We start from the raw sequence: 18,159 nt of genomic DNA on the forward strand, positions 1-18,159 counted from the left end.
GAGCCACCAGGTGCCCTGGATTTTTGAAAAGTCTATTCGGAATATGAGATCTTTGTCAAAATCTATTCCCAGCACTGGGCTTTGCCTTTTCACACTCTTCAAGGTGTCTTTGCTGAGTGGAAGTTTTTAATTTTGAAAAAGTCCGTTTGATGAGCTTTTATTTCATGGTTGGTGCTCGGTGCATCCTGCTCAAGGAGTCCTCGCCTACTCCTTACGTGTCCTTTGCATCCACCCCCTCGTCGCCACCTTCTTGGCCTCAGCCCAGCTCCCAGCTGCCGGGTCCCCTCTGGGCTGCTCCGACCCCTCTCCCCGTGTCTCCACCCCGATTCTTGTCTTCCTCACTGCGTGGCCTTCTGGCTCAGGGACAGGGCTTGCTCCTCTGCTGTGTCCCCCGGACTGGCACGGGGTCTGGCCCGCCCTAGGTGCCCAACCAAAGCTCCATTAATGAAGGCAATGTCCTGTGGCCCAGCTGGGGACCGTTAAAACTGTCAATTAGCTCTAAACACCAGCTCATCAGGAACATTTGAGCAAAGCTGGGGAAGTAAAAATTTTGGAAAAACCAACAACGCGGGAATGTTTCGCTTTCTCCCCCACCGGGACATTAATCACAAAAACTCAGGCCTTGTTTGCACGATTTATTCTTGCTTTGCCCCCAGCCCACGGGGCGAGGGGAGCCTTTTCTTTACACGCATTGGCTGCGGGGCCTCCCCAGTGGCCACCCCCGAAACACCGCCGGTGTTTGCCGCCTCTGAAGGTGGGGGGGGCCCTTGGACCCCTAGTCCTTCTCTTCACCATGGGTGATGATGTAGCACAGGCTCCTGTAGTCCAGGTTGCCACACACGTCTGGAGGGAAAGCCGCGAACATCTGCTTGACCTGGGGGAGGAGCAGGGAGTCGGCCCGGATGACGGTCGGGAGCAGGGGGTCACCCGAGGCCGTGGGGCACAACATCGCTCCCCTGTCTGCGGTTGGAGGCAGGGATGGAGGGCCCAGAGGCCGGGGTCCCACGGCCGCCCCCACCCATCCTTGTTCTCATCCAAGGGGGTCATCACCTCAGCATCTGAGGAAGAGCGATCTCCAGAGGAGGGGCTGCTGAGATGGGCCCGGGGCCGGCCCGCACCTTCCAGAAAGATCAGCAGCCCCGGGGCGGGCGGAGCCCTGAAAAGCCCGCACTTACCTCCTCCTCACTGAACCGGTCCGCCTGGGTCATGAGTTTCTCTTTGATGCTGCTCAAAGAAGAGGAAGGGCCACGTTCAGGGGAAGGGCCATCCCGGGCGTGCACGCGCAGGTTCCGGGGGTCATGAGGGCAGGCAGGCTGTGGGGAGGACCCCTGCCCCAGGAGGACACCAACCAGATGTCTGTGTCGCCTGGGGTGGACCCCTCGCCTCTCGGCCTCAGTTTCCTCCTTTGTAACACACACTCTCCTCCACACATCAGGCGGGGACCAAAAGAAGTGAACTTGGGGCCCTGACATGACCTTAGGGCCCACTCTGATGTCCCATCATGCAGTAATAATCAACCTCCAGGTCAGGGAGGGGAGCCCCTCTTTCTCGGTTCTAGATGGACCACTATTCCAGCTGGTGCCTCTGGCTGACGTCTACACGGGGCTTTCGAGAGTACAAGCTGGTCGCGCTCAGCCAGGGGTCGGGCTGAGCCCATGTCCCGCCCGGGTCTCATTTGCTCCTCCTGGCCCTGGAAGTGAGTGCCAGCGGTCCCCCATCACCAAGGGAAACTGAGGTTCAGGAAGGGTAAGGATTTGTGGTGGCGGGTGGGGCCCATGTCCCTGGGTGGTCCTGGGGAGCAGCTGTCCGCGGGGCCCAGAGGAGCAGCAGGAGGTGGGGCAGGACAGGAGTAGATGGGCCCTCAGGGGACACGGCGGGCGGGGGAGGGACCCCAGGCCCGAGCGCCAAGCGTCCCGTGGCGCCAGCATGGCAAGCCCGCTAAAGGCCGACGCACATTTTCCATTATTTACGTTACTGTGGGACAGTCACAGTTTCCAGCTCTCCGAGCTGGGGACTGTTCACAGACTCCGTCGCTGGCAGAGCCTCTGCTGTGGCCTGCCTGGCGGGCAGCCACGTCCTCCGGGTCCGGTACCCCGGGGGGTGGGGCCTTCGGTTCCCAAACTGGGTCCCTAAGGTGTTCCTGGCCCCGCACTGGTGGATCCCGACCACCGCGGGGGTCGCCCTCAGTGCCTCCCGGGGTCCCCCAAGATGGGTGTGGGAACCGTGGACCCCTGGAGGAGGGGTGAAGGAGAGGGTCCCAGCCTGCAGGAACCCTGAACGTCCCCTTGTCTACCCCTGGCGAGCATGTGACTCACAACTTTGGGGGCTGGGGGCCGGTGAGAAGGTGTGAGAGTAGACAGACCCTCCCTGTTTCACCACTGCCCAGCCCCCCACCCCCACCCCTGTTATGTGATGATTCTAGCAGGCAGCAAATCTAGCCTCAAAGTCAAGGCCTCAAGCATCACAGTAATCCGCCAGAAAGCCCGTGCCTGGGGAGGAAACTTGCCTGTGTCCGGGTTACCCACAGGCCCAGAGAGACCTTGGAGGCTCTGAAGGGACCGCCCAGGGACAGTTCCGTGTCCTAATCCCTGGGCAGGCCGCCCTTGCCCCCAGCCCTTAGTTCTCTGCCCAGTGCTCTCGCTGGGCTGAGGATAGCGGGCGTCTGAGCCCCCACCTCTACAATGCCAGCCCAGTGGCCCGCCAGACAGCTGCCCTCAGCCGCTCACGCTGCGCGTCCCCAGCTGAGCTGGTCCCTTCCCGTGTCCCCTCCCCCATACCTCTCCCCAGAACCCTGGATCCTATTGGCACTGGCCTCCGGTGTTTCAACGACCCATCGGCTCCCCTCTGTGCCCACCCTCGCGATGACCGTGACCCCGTCCTGCCTCCACCAGGCTGGGGGTCATCTCGCCCCATCTAACTCCACCTCAGGCTCTCCCATGCCCCCAACGTGGACCCGGAGTCCAGCCACCCCCTGGCCAAACTCGCAATGCCAAGCCCTGGCCTTTCACCGCCGTGTTCCTGCATCTAGAATGTTCCCTTCCCCAGCCTCGGCAACCCATAGTCGCCCTTCAAGGCCCCCCTCTACTGCCACTCCCTCTCGCCACTGGGAAACCCACCCCTGGTGACTCCATACTCCCCGTACAGTTCCACACAGAAGTGGGGACACTGAGGCCCAGAGAGGGGAAGGGGCACATCGAGTGACGGCTCAGCTGGGCAGGGTGGCGCCCTCCTGGCTCCCAGGCGCACGGTGCCTGAGCATCGGGTCGGGAGGACACTGAGCCGCCATCCAGCCTGACTTCACTCCAGCTCACTTATCACCTGAGCCTCTGGGGAGAGAAAACCCAGAACGGAGGACAGAGGGGACTTACAAATCAGCCTTGACGAAACCTTTCCCTTCGGTGTCAAACACCTTGAAGGCGTGGAGAATGGTCTCCTCTGGGTCCGTTCCTGGAAGCAGGACACACAAGGCAGGGAGAGAGCTAGCTAGGGTGACGAGGCCAGGCCAGGCCAGGGCTGGGCAGGGCTGGGGGTGGAGGGGCTTCCTCCCCTCCAGAGCGGGGGCCAGACCCAGTGGAAGCAAGAGAAGGGAGGCTCCTGAGAAGCGAGGAGTGGGAGCAGCAGGAAGGGCTGTGAGCGGCCTGCCCCGCGGTGCGTGGACACCCCAACTGAGCACTTGGTTCATGCCTCCCCCTCCTGACGGCTGGCCTGATTTTGGAGACGGAGGAACTGAAGCTCAGAGGTCGTGATTAGCGAGGTGGGGGCGGGGCACAGCCAGAGCAGTCCCCGCTCGACCACCCCCGCGGCGCGGGTGTGGCATCAGAAGCGTGTCGACTTCCGCAACAGGGTCGAACGCCCAGCCCCCGGTTGTGCAGATGGGGAAACTGAGGCCCAGAGAGACTCGGGGTCTCGCCCAAGGCCTCACGGCTTCTGGATGACGGCAGGCGACCTGGTGACCCTTGCCTGAGCGCCTTGCCCTCCGCCACACTGCCACCCTGCTCACCGCAGCCCAGGGACGTCCCCTTCTTTCTTCGAGGCCCAGCTCCATCACCAGTGAAATGGAGGCAAGGATGGTGGTTGCTGCCGCCTCCCGGGATCAGTTGACAGAGACGGGTCGTCAATGGTAAAGATCTTGTCAAACACGGATTGATCACGGTCACAGACACCTCTGAGTGCTCCGTGCCATTTTATCTCATGGAAACCCCAGGACACCCCGTGGGGTAGGTATTGATGTCCTCAGTTTGTCAAAGAGGAAACTGAGGCAGAGGGGGGCTCTGCGCTTGCCTGAGGCTCCCACTAATGAGGGGAGGGAGGGTTAGAAGCCAGGTCTTTGGACTCCAGAGCCCTCACTTGTTGTGCTGCTCTGGGCTCCTGCCCGGCAGACTGGAGCCTTGCTAGGACAGGAGTCTTGCTGTCCGGGTCATTCGGTGCCTCTGAGGCTGGCCGAGCGACCGAGTGCTGGCCTGGGGATTCATGGAGGGCACGGCAGTGGGCTTCCTCTGGGGAGGGCAGCGGGGAGCCCGTGTGCCCAGCCCGGAGGCTCAGCCCAGGGTCCAGCTGGGGCAGAGCCCCAGGCCCTCACAGCCTGGCCACGAAAGCAGAGAAGGGGTGCCCGAGGGATTATGGTGGGGGGCTGGTGGGAGCTCTCGGCCTCCCAGGGTTTTTGAAGAGCCCCGGCAGTAGGGGCAGGTGGCTCCAGCTCACTTTTCTGAGGACCAGCTACTCGGGGCTCAGGCCCAGTGGCCGGACAGTGACCACAGCTCGATCCTCCTGTCCCTCCTCCCAGAGAGGCTCTCTGCCCCGCGGACTGCGAACCCCACCAGATGGGGTGCAGTGGCCGTTGGGACCAAGTGTCCGCGCCCCAATTAGAGGATGAGGCGGTGCCTGTCCTTGCCCCCGGCTCCTGTCCCCACCACTGGCCAAGCGTGCAGGCTCAGCCAAGTTCACATGACAGGCTCAGATGGAACCCCTGTCCTGCCACGCCCGCAAAAAATGAGAAAAAGCTGCAGTCTCTTGGCCCCGCCTGGCCCTGGGTCATAACTGTTAGCTCAGCCGTGCACGACATGAACTTCAGGCCTCCCCGCAGAATCACTGGCCGGGGTCACGCGTGTCTTTCCCAAGAGCGGACCCTGGGCCCAGCCCCTGGGGCCCAGTTCCAGCAATAACCCCTAACGGCTTCCCGTCCCGGAGGAGGGCCAGGCCCAGGCTCCATGTCTGGCCCTCGGTCTCCTCGTCGCCACCCGTGGGAGGGTGGGGCTGTTAGGTCACAGGTCAATTGTTGACCTTCTAGCTCCAGGATCAGGCAGGACAGTGAGGACAGCGTGTGTAGAGGTGATTGTACCTTCTGGGAGGACACAGCCCATGAAGGTATTATGATTTCTTGCCAGACGCAATCTGTGATGCTGCTGGGGGTCCACCCCTGCAGTGGGGTTGATGGTGGCCCCCAGAACATACGCCCGTGTCCTCGTCTCCGGAACCTGGAAATGTCACCTTACTTGGAAAAAGGGCCTTTGCAGATGTAAGGAAATGTTGAGATGGGAAATCACCCTGGGCTGGTGGCCCTAAATCCAGTGACAAGTGTCCTGCTGAGCTCAAGGCAGGGGGAGACGGACAGACAGAAGAGGAAGGAGCAGTGTGGCCACAGAGGCAGGATCTCCCCTAGAGCCTCTTGCCAGATGTCGGGCTTCCAGACTCCACAACTGAGAAACACGTTGCTGCTTTTGCGAGCCACCAGCTTGTGGTTATTAGCTAGAGTGGCCTCAGGAAACGAACACAACCCCATTTTACAGACAAAAAAACCGAGGTGCAAAGCAGACGAGACTTGCCCGGGGTCACCCTGGGGGTCAGTGGGAGGGCATCAGGCAGCCTGGCGGGGGGGAGGGGGGGCGGTGACAAGGCTCACCTCCCAGAGCAGCCACAGCCCAGACCGGCAATTCCTTCTGACCCTAGAATCTTCCAGCCCAGGAAGATGTTACTGAGGGGTGGAAGGTAGCTCGCCGCGGCCCGGAGAGAAAGGGACAGAGTTGCCCTGACCCCAGGGTGTGGTGGTAAGAGCTGGGAGCCGTGGTTAGGTTCTCTCCCCCGCCACTTTGATGCTGGGACACCCGGGGCAAGGGTGGTGACACCCCTCAGCCCCTTGATCCTTTCCCTGCAAGCTGTGTGAGTGACCTGTCCAGCCCCGGGGTCAGCCACAGGAACTTCCAGAACCCCCTCCAGTGCCCCTGCTCCCATCGGCAGTGGGTAATGAGGCAGAGCAGGTAAGACGAGCGAGCCCGGGGGGTAGGGAAGCGGGGCTGGGGCCCCGTCCTGATGGTGGGCGGAGGGTTTTCTCACAAAACTGTCCCGTTGGCGCCCCCCACCCCCAGCCCTGCAGGCGGGTGTTATTACAGTTACCGCTACTCTGTGGTGTAGAGGCCCCTGGGGTGGGGTGTGTGCACCCAGGGGGCTGGCGTCTGGGGGCTACACCTCGCTCCCAGCTGTCCGCACACAGGACCAGGCGGCCCAGCCGCTCCCCGGGGCCACCCAGGGCCTCACTCACCCTTCAGCTTCTCCCCGAACATGGTCAGGAAGACGGTGAAGTTGATGGGCCCGGGGGCCTCCTTCACCATGGCCTCCAGCTCCTCGTTCTTCACGTTGATGCGGCCTGGAGGAGGGGAGGAGGGGGGACACCCAGGAGCATAATGAGGGACAGAGGGGCCCCTGCCTGCAGGCAGTTCCAGGAGAGCAGAGCTCAGGACCAGGGAGCTCAGGACAGGGTCTCCCAGCTCAGCTGTCCTCAGGCCCTGCCTACCTGCCCGGGGACCTCAGGAAGGGCGACACATTCAGCCACAGTCAGCGCTCCCAGCCTCCCCCACTCCCGCCACCACCTCAGCCTCCTTAGAAAGGAGAACCAGTTGGTGATTATCCCCATTTTGCAGATGAAGGAACTGAGGCCCAAAGAAGGTGGAGCCCAGGTGCATAGAGGCCGGAAGACCTGGGCCTCGGGGCTCATGGGCCCCGGGATGAGGTCAACTGGAGGTGGGGGACTCGGGTTCCCCATGGTCCCAGCGGACAGTCACATCTCCAGGAGCTCCAAGTTCAGTTCAGACGGGACTTGGTTATGCCCTCTCCCCCCGGCCTGACCCCCATCCCATTCATGCCTGAAGGCCTCTCCCTGGGCCCTTAGAGGTGCAAAACCCTCCCCTGGTAACCAAAGCCGGGCAGCCTTGAGTCCTGCGGACGTGTCCAGCCTCTTGCCCCAGCATCCCCCACTGCTCTCTTGACCCCTGACCCCACCTGGGCCTTCCAGGCCAGGCCTTTGCAAGGGCCATTCCCGCACCTGAAGGAGCCCCCCCCCCCACCAACCTTCCAGGCACTGGCTGCCCCTCCCCTGCCCCCCGATGGCACCCAAGCCCCTGTTGTCCCCAGCCGCCCCCTCCTCCCGGAAGGGCTGGGCTCGGTTCCACCCCAAGCCCAGAGCCTCTACAGCTGCTGGTCACGCACCCAAGGCAGCAAAGGTGTCTCTCAGGTCCTCCTTGTCGATGAAGCCATCCCGGTTCTGGTCCATGATGGTGAAGGCCTGGTGAGACGTGGGTACTGAACGGCCAGCAACCCACCCACCTGAGCCCGGGCTCCACAGACCCCTCCAGCCGGCTGCTGTCCCGGCTCAGATGGCACCAGCCAGAGAGCGTCGGCTAACCCACTCTGCTCCCGCTGCGTGCCGGGCGCCACGCCCGTCCCTCCCCCTCACGCTCACAGCAACCCCATTTTACAGAGAGGGAAACTGAGGCTCAGAGAGCAGAAGGACTCTCCCGAGGTCACACAGCAAGCAAAGGAGGGGCGGGGGCTGCCCAAGGAAGACAAGTCACACCTCTAGACGGGGAGGGGCACCGGGGTGGCCCCTGAGAAGGGTGACATCATCACCCCCAGGGACTGAGGGCGACCCAGGCCTCGCTGGCCCCATGGGTGCTTTCCGTGCGTGGCATTAACCCTCCCGGTGGCCCCAGAGGGCACTGACCAACCTCTTTAAACTCCTGGATCTGGGACTGATCAAACATGGAGAAGACATTGGAGCTGGCTCCGCCCTCCGCTCTCTTGCGGGCCCTTCTCGGTGCCTGTGAGATGCCAGCGGGGGGCATTGCAGAAACCCTTCCTCTGGAGGTCAGCCAAGCACCCGGCCCGCCCTTTCGTCCCACCTCCCAGAGTGTCACGGTCCCCAACGACACGGCCACCCCCGGCTGCGGGGTGTAGCAGACAGACAGGGCTCCTGAGGAAGCCTTGCGGATCCACTGAGGCCAGGGGCCTGGGGGCCCCCTCCCCACCCCACGGGCCAGTCAGTGGCTTCCTGAGCTGGTGGGGGGAGACCCAGGCAGGACAGCAGAGAGGACACCGTCCGGCCACGGCTCCCTGTGTCCATCCCATCTGCGGGCTCCCCTGCGCCCACCCAGGGCCCGGCTCAGAGTGCGGATCCGTCGGGAAACGGCTGCCCAGAGCTCAGGGCCCATCTCCGCAGCAGGTAGCGCAGGCGGCCACCCACGGGGAGGGTCTCCGGCCAGCCTTCCTGCCTCCACTTGCTTCTTTCAGGATGTCAGGGGCCCGAGAGCCCACTGCTACGCATTCCCTGAAACCTTTGGGTCCCCGAGATTCCCCCAGGGGGCTTTTCCCTCAGCAGCCATCACCGGGGCTCAGGCTTGGCTGGCGGTCGGTCGAGCAAGGACAGCCCGGGAGGGGGAAGGCGGGGTCCCCACGGACAGCGGCTTCCCGCCCCCAGCCCCCCACCCCCAGCCCCCGCCTCCATCTCAGCGGGCACCGCCCTCCGTGCCAAGCCCCCTGCCTACCCCACCCCAGAGCGTGGGCTCCCCCTGCACCCCAGCCCCTGTGTGGTCTCCCCTCCCCGAGCTCGCTCCTTCCCCCCACCCCCACCCCGCCCCCACCCCCACTCCCCCTCCGGCTCCCAGGCTGACTTATAATTAGCTTTTACTGGGTGCTTTGTCTCCACTAATCCTTTGAAAGGGGGCTGGCAGGGTAGCCAGGACGTTATGATGCTGTAAAACCTCTGTAATATTTATAAATCCCTTCAGACATCATAAAGAAAGGAACCTCCCTGAGGAGCTCATCTCGCATAATTACATATACATTTCCCTCTGATTAATAAAAAACAATCACTTCCGTCTGTGGGATATTCTGCCCTTTCTCTTCTCAGACCTGCCCTCGACCTTGGCTTCCCCCATCCCTGCCTCAGCCAGCCTTTCATGTCCCTCTTGTGGAACGTCGCCCCACTGTGTGCCGGGCCCTCTTCCAGAACCCCCAAGAGGAGACGGGACCCTGAGCCCCAGAGCCCTGACCTGCCTTCTGATCTCCCAGCTGGGACCCCGGCCAGCCCAGCTGTCTTGGAATTTGCCTTTTGCACTGTACCCCTAGAAAATAAAAAATCTTCTGAACGGAACACCTCGGGGCAGAAGGGGGTCACCGGACCTGAGTTCTAATCCTGGCTCTGCTGCTCACAGCCCCGTGATATTGAGAAAATCAGTGGCCTTCTCTGAGTCTCAGTGTCCCCATTTATGAAACCAAGGTAATGCCTCCTTCCGAGCATCGGGACATTTATTAGGCACCTGCTGACCTCCAGCCAAGCCTTGTGCCCAGTCCCAGGGACCCAGAGCTGAATCAGGCCCTGTCTTGTCCCCAAGGAGCCCCCAGTCCAGCCGGGAGACAGGTGATCAGTGGAGAGCGATAGAGGGAGAGGCAGACACTGAGGACACAGAGAAGCCCCTGGGCCACTGGGCCACTCAGGGCAGACCTCCCGGAGGGGGTGGCTTCTGAGCTGAGGCTTGACAGCCGGGTCCAAGTTCTCAGGCCAAGAGGAAGATCGAAGGTGTGAGACACAGAGACCTGAAATAGCGGTGCTGTTGAGACCCTGTAGGGACACCCAAGGGGCTGGAGACAGGGACAGGGGGAGGGCAGCAGGACAGGCCCCATGCCAGTGTGCATGGGACCCAGGCTATCCTGGAATATCAACCCCGACCCCCCAGGAACCATGTCCTCTGTCAATGGGAGCAGAGCCCTGCTTCTGCCATGAAACCTCTAAGCCTAGCCCCCTCCCCTCCTTCCTCTGCCCTCCTCTTCCTCGTTCCTATCCCCCACCCCTGCAGCTTCAACTCAGCAGCCCCCACCAAGTCCAGGAAGCAGAGACCCAGATCAGGACCTACGTGGATAGACTGGCCACCCGTTAAGGACCGTCCAGGGTGGGCCAGGTGCAGGGACAACATCAAGGGTGAAGAAAAGGTCAGGACCAGGCACATGAGGTCAAGGTCAAGGATGTCAGTGAGAGGAGCAAGGTCAAGGTCAGGGTGAGTTCAGGCATGAGGTGAAGGTCAGAGTCACAAATGAAATCAAGGTCACAGGATGAGGTCAGAGTTGAGGAATGAGGTCAGGGTCAGGAGGCAGGGCAGCCCCAGCCTACCATGGTCTGGAGTGCTCCCTCTCGACGCAGCAGCACTGGGGGTTCTCAGGGAAGGCTCTTTAAATAGTGCTCCAGATCCGGACAACAGTCTGGAAGGTGACAAAGGACAGGATGAAGGCCTCCCTGCCAGGCACCTGTCTGGGGCCACTCGGAGTGGGTGGGTCAAACCACAGGATCTCCGCCTATACTGGGCCAACCGGATCTCTGCACCCGAGGGACAAAGGCCCAGGAAGGGGCACTTGGCCGAGGACACACAGCATGTTGAGGCCTGGAACTAGCTGGGAGGACTTGGCCTCGGGCCATTTGAGGTCAGGAGAACTTCCAAGGCAGGGCCACCCCGCACCAGCTGGGGAAACTCAGGGCTGCAACATGGCCCACCCCCTTGAGCTATGTGCCTCTCAGTGGGTCACCAACCCCCGGCGAAAAGTGGCAGGCAAGCACGTGTCACCCCCGTCAGCCTGGGGAGAGGGTTTCTGCCTCAGCCTGACCCACAAGGCCCCTCAGCCAAGACGACTGCTGCCTCGTGGTCATCAGTGCTACCATTGCCCGCTCCAGCCCTCCGTCTGTCGACAATGTCCAGGGAGCTGAAAACGCAAAGAGACGGACAAAAGAAAAGTGGAGAGAGGGGGAGACGGGGGAGAACTGGAAAATCAGATCCCCATTCCTCTCTGGCCAGACATACCCCCGGATGTGGCCCATCTCCACCAGGCCCGACCCCGCCCAAGGATTCTCCAGGAGATGGGCCAAGCCGAGTCCGCACCTGCCCCTGGCAGGCCCCCATGTGTCCAGGGCAGCCCGGCAGCCCCCGTCTGCCCGGCCAAGTTAGCTCCCATGTGGGACCCACCACGTCTGATCGGCTGCCAGGGCCGGCATTGCTGGGCTCAGGCAGTGAGCCCACCCGTCTCCAGGCACTGCACAGCTTAACTGTCCCCGGAGCTGGTCTCCAGGCCTCCGGGCCCCAGTACGGCTGATCCCTGCCTTGGGGGAGGGGATGTGATGAGTAGCTAACATTTATAAAACACAGAAGGGCCGGCCATGTTCTAAAACGTGTCCTCCCAGTGAATCCTCGCCCCATTTTCCAGGTGAGGAAACTGAGGCTCACACGGGGTAAAGTCACTCATCCAAGGCCGATAAGTGGTGGTGCCAGGATGAGTCTCTCTTTCTAGTCGTTCCAGAAGGGTGCTTCTGGAAGGTTCTGCCCATCCCAATGCTCACCTCCCTGACCTCCCTGAGACCTCTGACGTAATCCTCCACCCTGATCTGGGGCCAGGACTGCCATGCTGTCCCCTGGCAGGGACCAACCACACGCCCCGCAGGTGTTCAGTAGGCTGGGGTGAAGAACCCTGGGGTTCAGGTCCCCGTCCTGCCGAGACTGCTGCGGGAGATGGGCTGGGTAAGTGTGGCGAGGGGCCTGCCCCTTTCTGGGTCCACGTGGAGGGGCCGGTGGCCACCGTCTGCACCTGCTACACGGGAGCCCCCTTTCCTTGCCGGGTCCACGAGCCTGGCCCTGGGGCTGCCTGGCCCTGGGCTTGCTGAGCAGGGAGATACTTGCCATCTGGGGCTTTGTACCACCTGCTTCCTGCTGGCTGGAGGCCTCCTCATGCAAGGGCTCGACGCCCCTAAGCTCCTGCCTCTGGGGATCACCACCCAGGACCGCAGAGGGGCTCCGGAGGGCTCAGGACGGTCCTGAGTGAGCGGAGAGCCACCCACCCAGCCTGCCAGGAGGAAGGAAGTGCGAGACGGAATCGCAGTGAGATGTGGATAAGTCACAACAGAGGTCACAAGCGCTTAGCAAACTAGTTCTGATGTTTTCCTTCCCTGGCCTCCTTCTCCATGTTACGAAAGGAGGGAGAGCTGATCAGAAATCCGGTGGAGACTGAAAACTCGCGGGAGAGGTGGCTGGGGAAGGTTTGTCCCTGGGGCGAGCAGGGGAGTGGGGAGGGGGCGGGCATGCAGTGTGCCCTGAGCAGGGGGTGCTGTGAGCTCCACCCTGTCTTTGGGCGATCCCCTCAGCAACACCTAGACTCTCAGTTTCCCCTGGGGAGAAGTGGTGCCAGCGGTCTGGCCCCCGAGAAGCTGCCACTGGGCCGCGGGGTGCCACACAAAGGAGGTGGCCTCTGGAATCAAGGGCGGGGTTTGGAAGGCAGATCCCCCGCGCTGACAAAACGCACGGCCTCGTCAGCCAGGTGAGGCTGGGGCGCGTCTATTGTCGTTGCTGGGTCACACTGTTTGGCCCAGCTGACCCTGGGATGATGGCCAGTTCTGGGGGGGGGCGGTCGGAGAGACCGCTGAGGGGTCTGTGCTGCCAGCCAGGGGCCTCCTGGGAGTGAGCAGCCACAGAACTGGAATCCCGGGTCGGCCCGGGGAAGTCAGAGGAGTACTTAGCCCCCTGCGAAGAGCACCCCGCTTTCCAGAGCGCAACTCACGGTCCCGGGAGCCACCAAACCTGAAAGGGAGCTTGAAAGGCACCAGCTGCCTTTGGACTTGGCCTTCCCCCTGCAGGGTGACAGCTGTCACTCACGCCACAAAGTGGGCCAGGTGACCTCGCCTTGTCACTTCTCACCCCTAACTCTGCCCTCTAACGTTTCGTGGCTAGCCGGCTGTCCTCGGCCTCCCGGGCCCCCATCCCGGCCCGCCGCCACCTGGCCTTCACCACTTTGCAAAGTCTCCTTCCTCCCCGCCTTTGACCGTGGAACATGTTCCCTCCCCAGCCGCACCTCCATCCCCCCACTTTCCATCACCTCTCACCTCCTCCCAGAAGCCTTCCCAGATTTCCCTCCCTCTCCCACTAGAATCACTGCTTCTCTCTGCCCTCTACTCTTCAGATCAGCGACTACCCACCTTTCCCTTGGCCTTGGGGCCTTGCTATCATTGCTCCTTGGCCTCCGGCCACCTGGCCCCTAAGAGCACAGTGGGGGCTCAGAAACACGCTCGCAGGGGTTGTTCATGCATAATCTTCCATGTGGGGCGTCACTGGCCCTCTCAGTCGAGCCCATCGAGCCCTGCTCGATGCCGAGTGTCCCTTGCAGACTCGGGTGGCCCTTGCTTGCACACCATCTGTCACGGGGAACTCACCGCTTCCCCAAGCAAAGGCAACTCAAATTGGCAAACACTCACTGACGAGCGACCGTGGCCCTACACTGGCGTTCTGCGGGGGCTAAAAACGCATCCTTTGCAATCCCTGGGTCTGAATTATTTTAGCAAGTGTCAGACGATGTGTGCCAAGTTTACTCATTCACTCATCAAATATTTATGGAGTACTTATTGAATGCTGAGCATGGCAGACACAGAGGTGAAAAAATAAAATAAAATAAAACAAAACCAGTGTGGCTCCAGGAGTGAAGGGGCCCAGACAGAGTGCCTTTCCCCAGGGGAGGCACCGTGGGCTGGGGTCCATCACACTGGGCCCTGAAGGATGAGGACACAATGGGCGTTCTCATCGCTCTGTGAGAAGAGCAGGTGGATGTGTAGAACATTCCAGGGCACCCACAGGGGTGGCCAGATATGAAGGCGTATAATGTGAGAGGCCAGGGTCAGGCAGGGGAGGGGAGCAGAGGGGGGCCAGGGCTGCTCAGAGGTGGTGGCCGAACCGCCCAGAGGTGACCCAAACGGGACCGGGCAGAGAGTTCCCAGACCTGGCTTGGAGGCTCCCTCTTCTGGGTTAGGGTGACTCCTGGCCCGCTGGGCAGAGAATCCCGCCCCGTTCTCCCCTCTTCGCCCATCAAACCCGCAGCTATTTTTACAGCAGGATGCCGTAGCCACAGGCCCCTTGAACAGGATGCATCGTTCGTGCTTCTGCAGAGTGAGTGCGTCTGCCGGCCGCTCCACCACAGCTATAAAACAGGCAGGAGGCATTCCGGGAGACATTCTTCTTAGCTTTAAAGGTTTCCTTGTCTTCTCTAAGTGGCTCCAAATTAGAGGAAGGCTCCAGACAGGGGCGGGCCTGGGGTGGAGGGGACACCGGGGCGTTTGGGAAAAGACAGACCTCCCCCTAATTGTCTTCAAAACCTCGGTCGTCCCATCTGGTAATTAGGGAGTTGACAGTGCAAAAAAGGCGATTTCCTTTGGGGTAAGAGGGAGAACACAGCTCATCGGCTCTAAGTCCGGGTCCTGCCTGAAATATTAACTCCAGGGGGTTGGGCTGGCCTGGCCTGACCCACGCGCTGGCCCCGGTCCCTCGGGAGGAGGGATGGGGGAGCCCGGGGAGCCATGCTGCCTTGGACGGGCCAGAAAGGGCACGCGGTGGGGCCCCCGGAAGTGAGTCCGGGCGCACTTTGAGTTTCAGGCTACCATGCCAGCAGCACGTGGTGGAGGCCCCTGGCTCAATGCCAGCTTTATTCTGGATTCCGAGCGGGGAGGATCGTCCTCAAGGAGCCCCGCCTCCTAGAGCTAAATGTGGAGAGTCTCGGAGGTGCGGGGGTGGGGGGTGGCGGGGAACTGCCCCTCTGCCCCATCTCTGATTTCATTACTGAGGAGGTGATAAGGAGGTGGGGGGTGGTGAGAAGCGAGGAGCGGAATCCAGGCCCCCTGACCGACGGACCGCGTGCGGGAGACCCTTCCCTCATGCTCACATCTCCTTTCTCAGACCCAGGTGGCTTCAGATGTGGACGGGGCTGGCCTGGGGACCAGGCCACAGCCGAGACAATTCGGGGGTCCAGCAGCGGAAGCACGGGGCTCTCAGCGCAGCCTTACCTGCCCAGAGAAAGATGGCGGCGCGCCTCCCCAGCCACGGTAGCCGCAAGGCGGGTTGGACCGAGCACCAGCTTGTGCTGAGTTGTTGCGGGGACTCGACAGCACAACGGCAACCTAGAGATTGTTGCTCCCAGTCAGCTCAACTCAGACATGTTGTTAGAAAAGTGAAAATACCCTTGGGCTGCATTAGTAGAGGTCTACGTCCTCAAGCCAGGGAGGTGACGGTGCTACCTTCCACTGACTTACACAGACAACAGAAGACTTATGTTCGGTCCTAGTACTGTGTTTTAGGGAGGGTGGTTTTTGGAGGATAGCAGCATGTATCACATGAATTGTGGCTGAGGGGCTAGGGGCTCTCAGCTGGAGAGAAGCGGCTTTAGTGGGGAGCATCAGTGTGGCAGCTTTGTTAGTTTACCAGCCGGGCTGAGGCCCGTACGCTCACCCAGTTGGCACCAGCACTCAGCTCTAACGGCCATCGTCTCCCTACCTCCTGGTGTTTGCAGTCAGGCTCACCCCCTTCTCCAAGCTTGGCCCCTTGGGAAGAACGTTCCCTCTGTTACCCCATTTAAATCCTATTATTTGGGTCATTAGCTCTTGCTGTCTGAAGAATCACCCCCAATTACAGTGGCGTGAGCTCCGAAACGCAGGAAAGGCCCAGTGAGGATAGCTCACCTCTGCCCCATGGCATCTGGGACCTCTGCTGGCAAGACTCCGAGGCTGCGGGTGGCTGGACAGCTAGTGCTGGAATCATCCAAGGCTGGACCACTCGCGTGTCTGGTGTCGGGGCTGAGAAGACCCAAAGTCATGGCCGTCCGACTTCTACGGGGTGGCCAGGACGCCACACAGACGCCCCAGCAAATAAGGTGGAAGCCTGTCGCTTCTTGAGGTCTACGCTCAGAAGTCAGATAGTGACACTTCTATCCGACTCCCTCGGTCAAAGCAGTCACCAACACTTGCCCAGCACGGTAAGGAGAGACGGTACGGACCTGCGTCTTGACGGGATGAGCCAAAGACTTGGCGGGCACGTTTTACACCTGCCCGTCCCACCCAGCCTGGGCTCAGGGGAGCTCAGGAAGTGGCCTGAGGTCACAGACCTGGTAGGTAGGGGAGCCGGAATTCAGATCCAGCCCGGAGGGGCTCCGTCCCACAGAAAGTACGGGAGCCCAGGAAGACCGGGAGGCTCTCCCGGGGCCGTGTGGTGGGTGGTCAGCCTCTGTCCGCGGCCAGAAGGGCCGAGGTTAGAAAGGGGCCAGGGCAGGGAGGAGAGGCCCGGCCCCCCGGCTCACAAAGGGGCAGGCAGCCCTTATCCCACTGGACGGCTCAGGAAACTGAGGCCTGGAGCAGGGAAGGGCCGGGTCAAGGTGTCTGGAAGACTTACGCCTCACCCCCCAAGGGCTACCGAGGAGCAGAACGGGGCGATGGGAACGGGCCCTCCCTTGAGACGTGGGGCATCCCGGCCGCGGACGGTGGCTCGGGCGAGGGCTGGGGCTCGGGGCCCTCCCCGGGGCCCCGAGGCTGCCAAACAAGCCCAATTTGCTGTACTAATGTGCGCCTTCTGCTGCTTGAAGCTTTCTCACACCCTGTGCTGTGAGCCGGGCCGGGGGCAAGAGAGCAGACTATAATTATGTCAAGCCACACCCTGCTACCTTGCTCAGCAATTAGCCAGGTCGCCCCGCATCCAGCAGCTTCCACCCCACCCCGGGCCGGGGTGCGGCGGATCAGAAGCTGGGAGGGGGAGTGGGCCGCTTCTTAAAGCCCCCCCAGAGCCCCTCCCCCAGTAATGAACCTGAAAATGGGGCTGCCTTCCCCAGCTGGTCCCCCCCCCGTGGCTCCAGCCGGACCTCAATCACGCTCTGAGGGAGATCGCCGAGCCAGGACCCCCACCCCATCCCACACGGGCCGGGACCCCCACGATGAAGGGGACAGCGGAGGGCAGAGGCCTCCCTGGAAGACAGCCCCTCCCTGGCGCCCAGGCTTGTGGGCTGAACTGTGGGGGGACCGGCAGTACAGCCACAGACTGAAATCAGATAGACCCGGGGGCAAGTCCCTCTAGGCGGTGGCATCGGCTCTCCGTGACCTCACAAGTCGCTCCGTTTCCCCAAGGTCACCCGGAACACAGAGTGAGTCTCGTTCCCTTCTGTCGCGTGGATTAAGGCATCGTGCCTGAACGTGATTGGTGCTTGCCCACTGTGTCTGGTCATTGGCAGGGGCCCCCCCTGGACTAAGGGGGCTGTTCTGGGGGCCACAAACCCTCTGGACCAGGCGCTCCACTGATGAGACGCCGCCTCACCCCTTGATCCCTGCCATTATCAGTGCACGTGGTGCCTGGGCAGGCCAGAGCCCCCCCACACCAGAGGAGCCCCTGAAAGTGGGCACCCCAGGTAAGTTTCCCAGAAGGACCCACGGCCTGCCCCGTGCCCCAACACTCAGCCTGGCTGGGACAAAGCCTCAGGGAACTGGGGCTGCCTGGCTCCCCTCGGTGGGACCCCCGGTCCAGCAAGGAGCCAGGTTCTTTCTGCCTTATTCTCTGCCTGTCTCTCCCTGCCACTTCCGAGGGATACGGGGAGTTCTGCTTGTGCACAGCTCCGGCTTCAGGGAGGAGTAGCAGAAGAGGAGGCTGAGGGGCTCCTCAGAACCTTGCCCCAGCCAGGCTTCGGCCCTTCGTCTCTCTCCGGTCTTCGCCTGAGCCCTGGCTTCCCCTCTTGACCTCTGTCTGACTCCATGCCTCGATCTGGCTAATCCCTTTTGATCTAGAATCCCAGGTGTCCAGTGAGTCTGAATGTTGCCTCTGTTGCAGGAGACCAGGCCCCCTTGGACATGGCCCGCAGTCATTCTCATGTTTCAGTCTTTAATCCCACACCTCCAGACTCAGTTGCTGAGCCAGGACACCGGCTCCAGAGGGATGCTCACATATACTGCAACCCCCTAGAATCTAGACTACAATGGAAATGGTGGCCTCTACAGTGGAGCAGTGCACAACCTGGATGGCTGTACATGGCAACCCTCCTCCAAGGCACATACTCTCAACTCTT

General features: G+C 61.7%; 1 protein-coding gene across 2 annotated transcripts; it reads right to left on the reverse strand.

Moving 5' to 3' along the window:
* Window positions 1-620: 620 nt before the first annotated feature.
* MYL10 (myosin light chain 10) lies at window positions 621-14,766 on the reverse strand. 2 transcript variants are annotated; one of them, XM_045047906.1, is made up of 8 exons: window positions 14,179-14,749; window positions 10,436-10,524; window positions 7,998-8,090; window positions 7,480-7,555; window positions 6,536-6,640; window positions 3,369-3,447; window positions 1,176-1,224; window positions 621-874 (listed from the first exon to the last, which is right to left on the reverse strand). In XM_045047906.1, exons 2-8 carry the CDS (start codon window positions 10,436-10,438, stop codon window positions 776-778), a joined length of 504 nt encoding a protein of 167 aa, XP_044903841.1. In that variant the 5' UTR covers window positions 10,439-10,524; window positions 14,179-14,749; the 3' UTR covers window positions 621-775. The 2 variants fall into 2 exon arrangements, with proteins under 2 accessions (XP_044903841.1, XP_044903842.1); XM_045047907.1 differs by lacking the exon at window positions 7,998-8,090 and having other exon boundaries at window positions 10,436-14,766.
* Window positions 14,767-18,159: the final 3,393 nt, after the last annotated feature.

Source organism: Felis catus, chromosome E3, assembly GCF_018350175.1.
Source record: "Felis catus isolate Fca126 chromosome E3, F.catus_Fca126_mat1.0, whole genome shotgun sequence".
NCBI lineage: Eukaryota > Metazoa > Chordata > Mammalia > Carnivora > Felidae > Felis > Felis catus.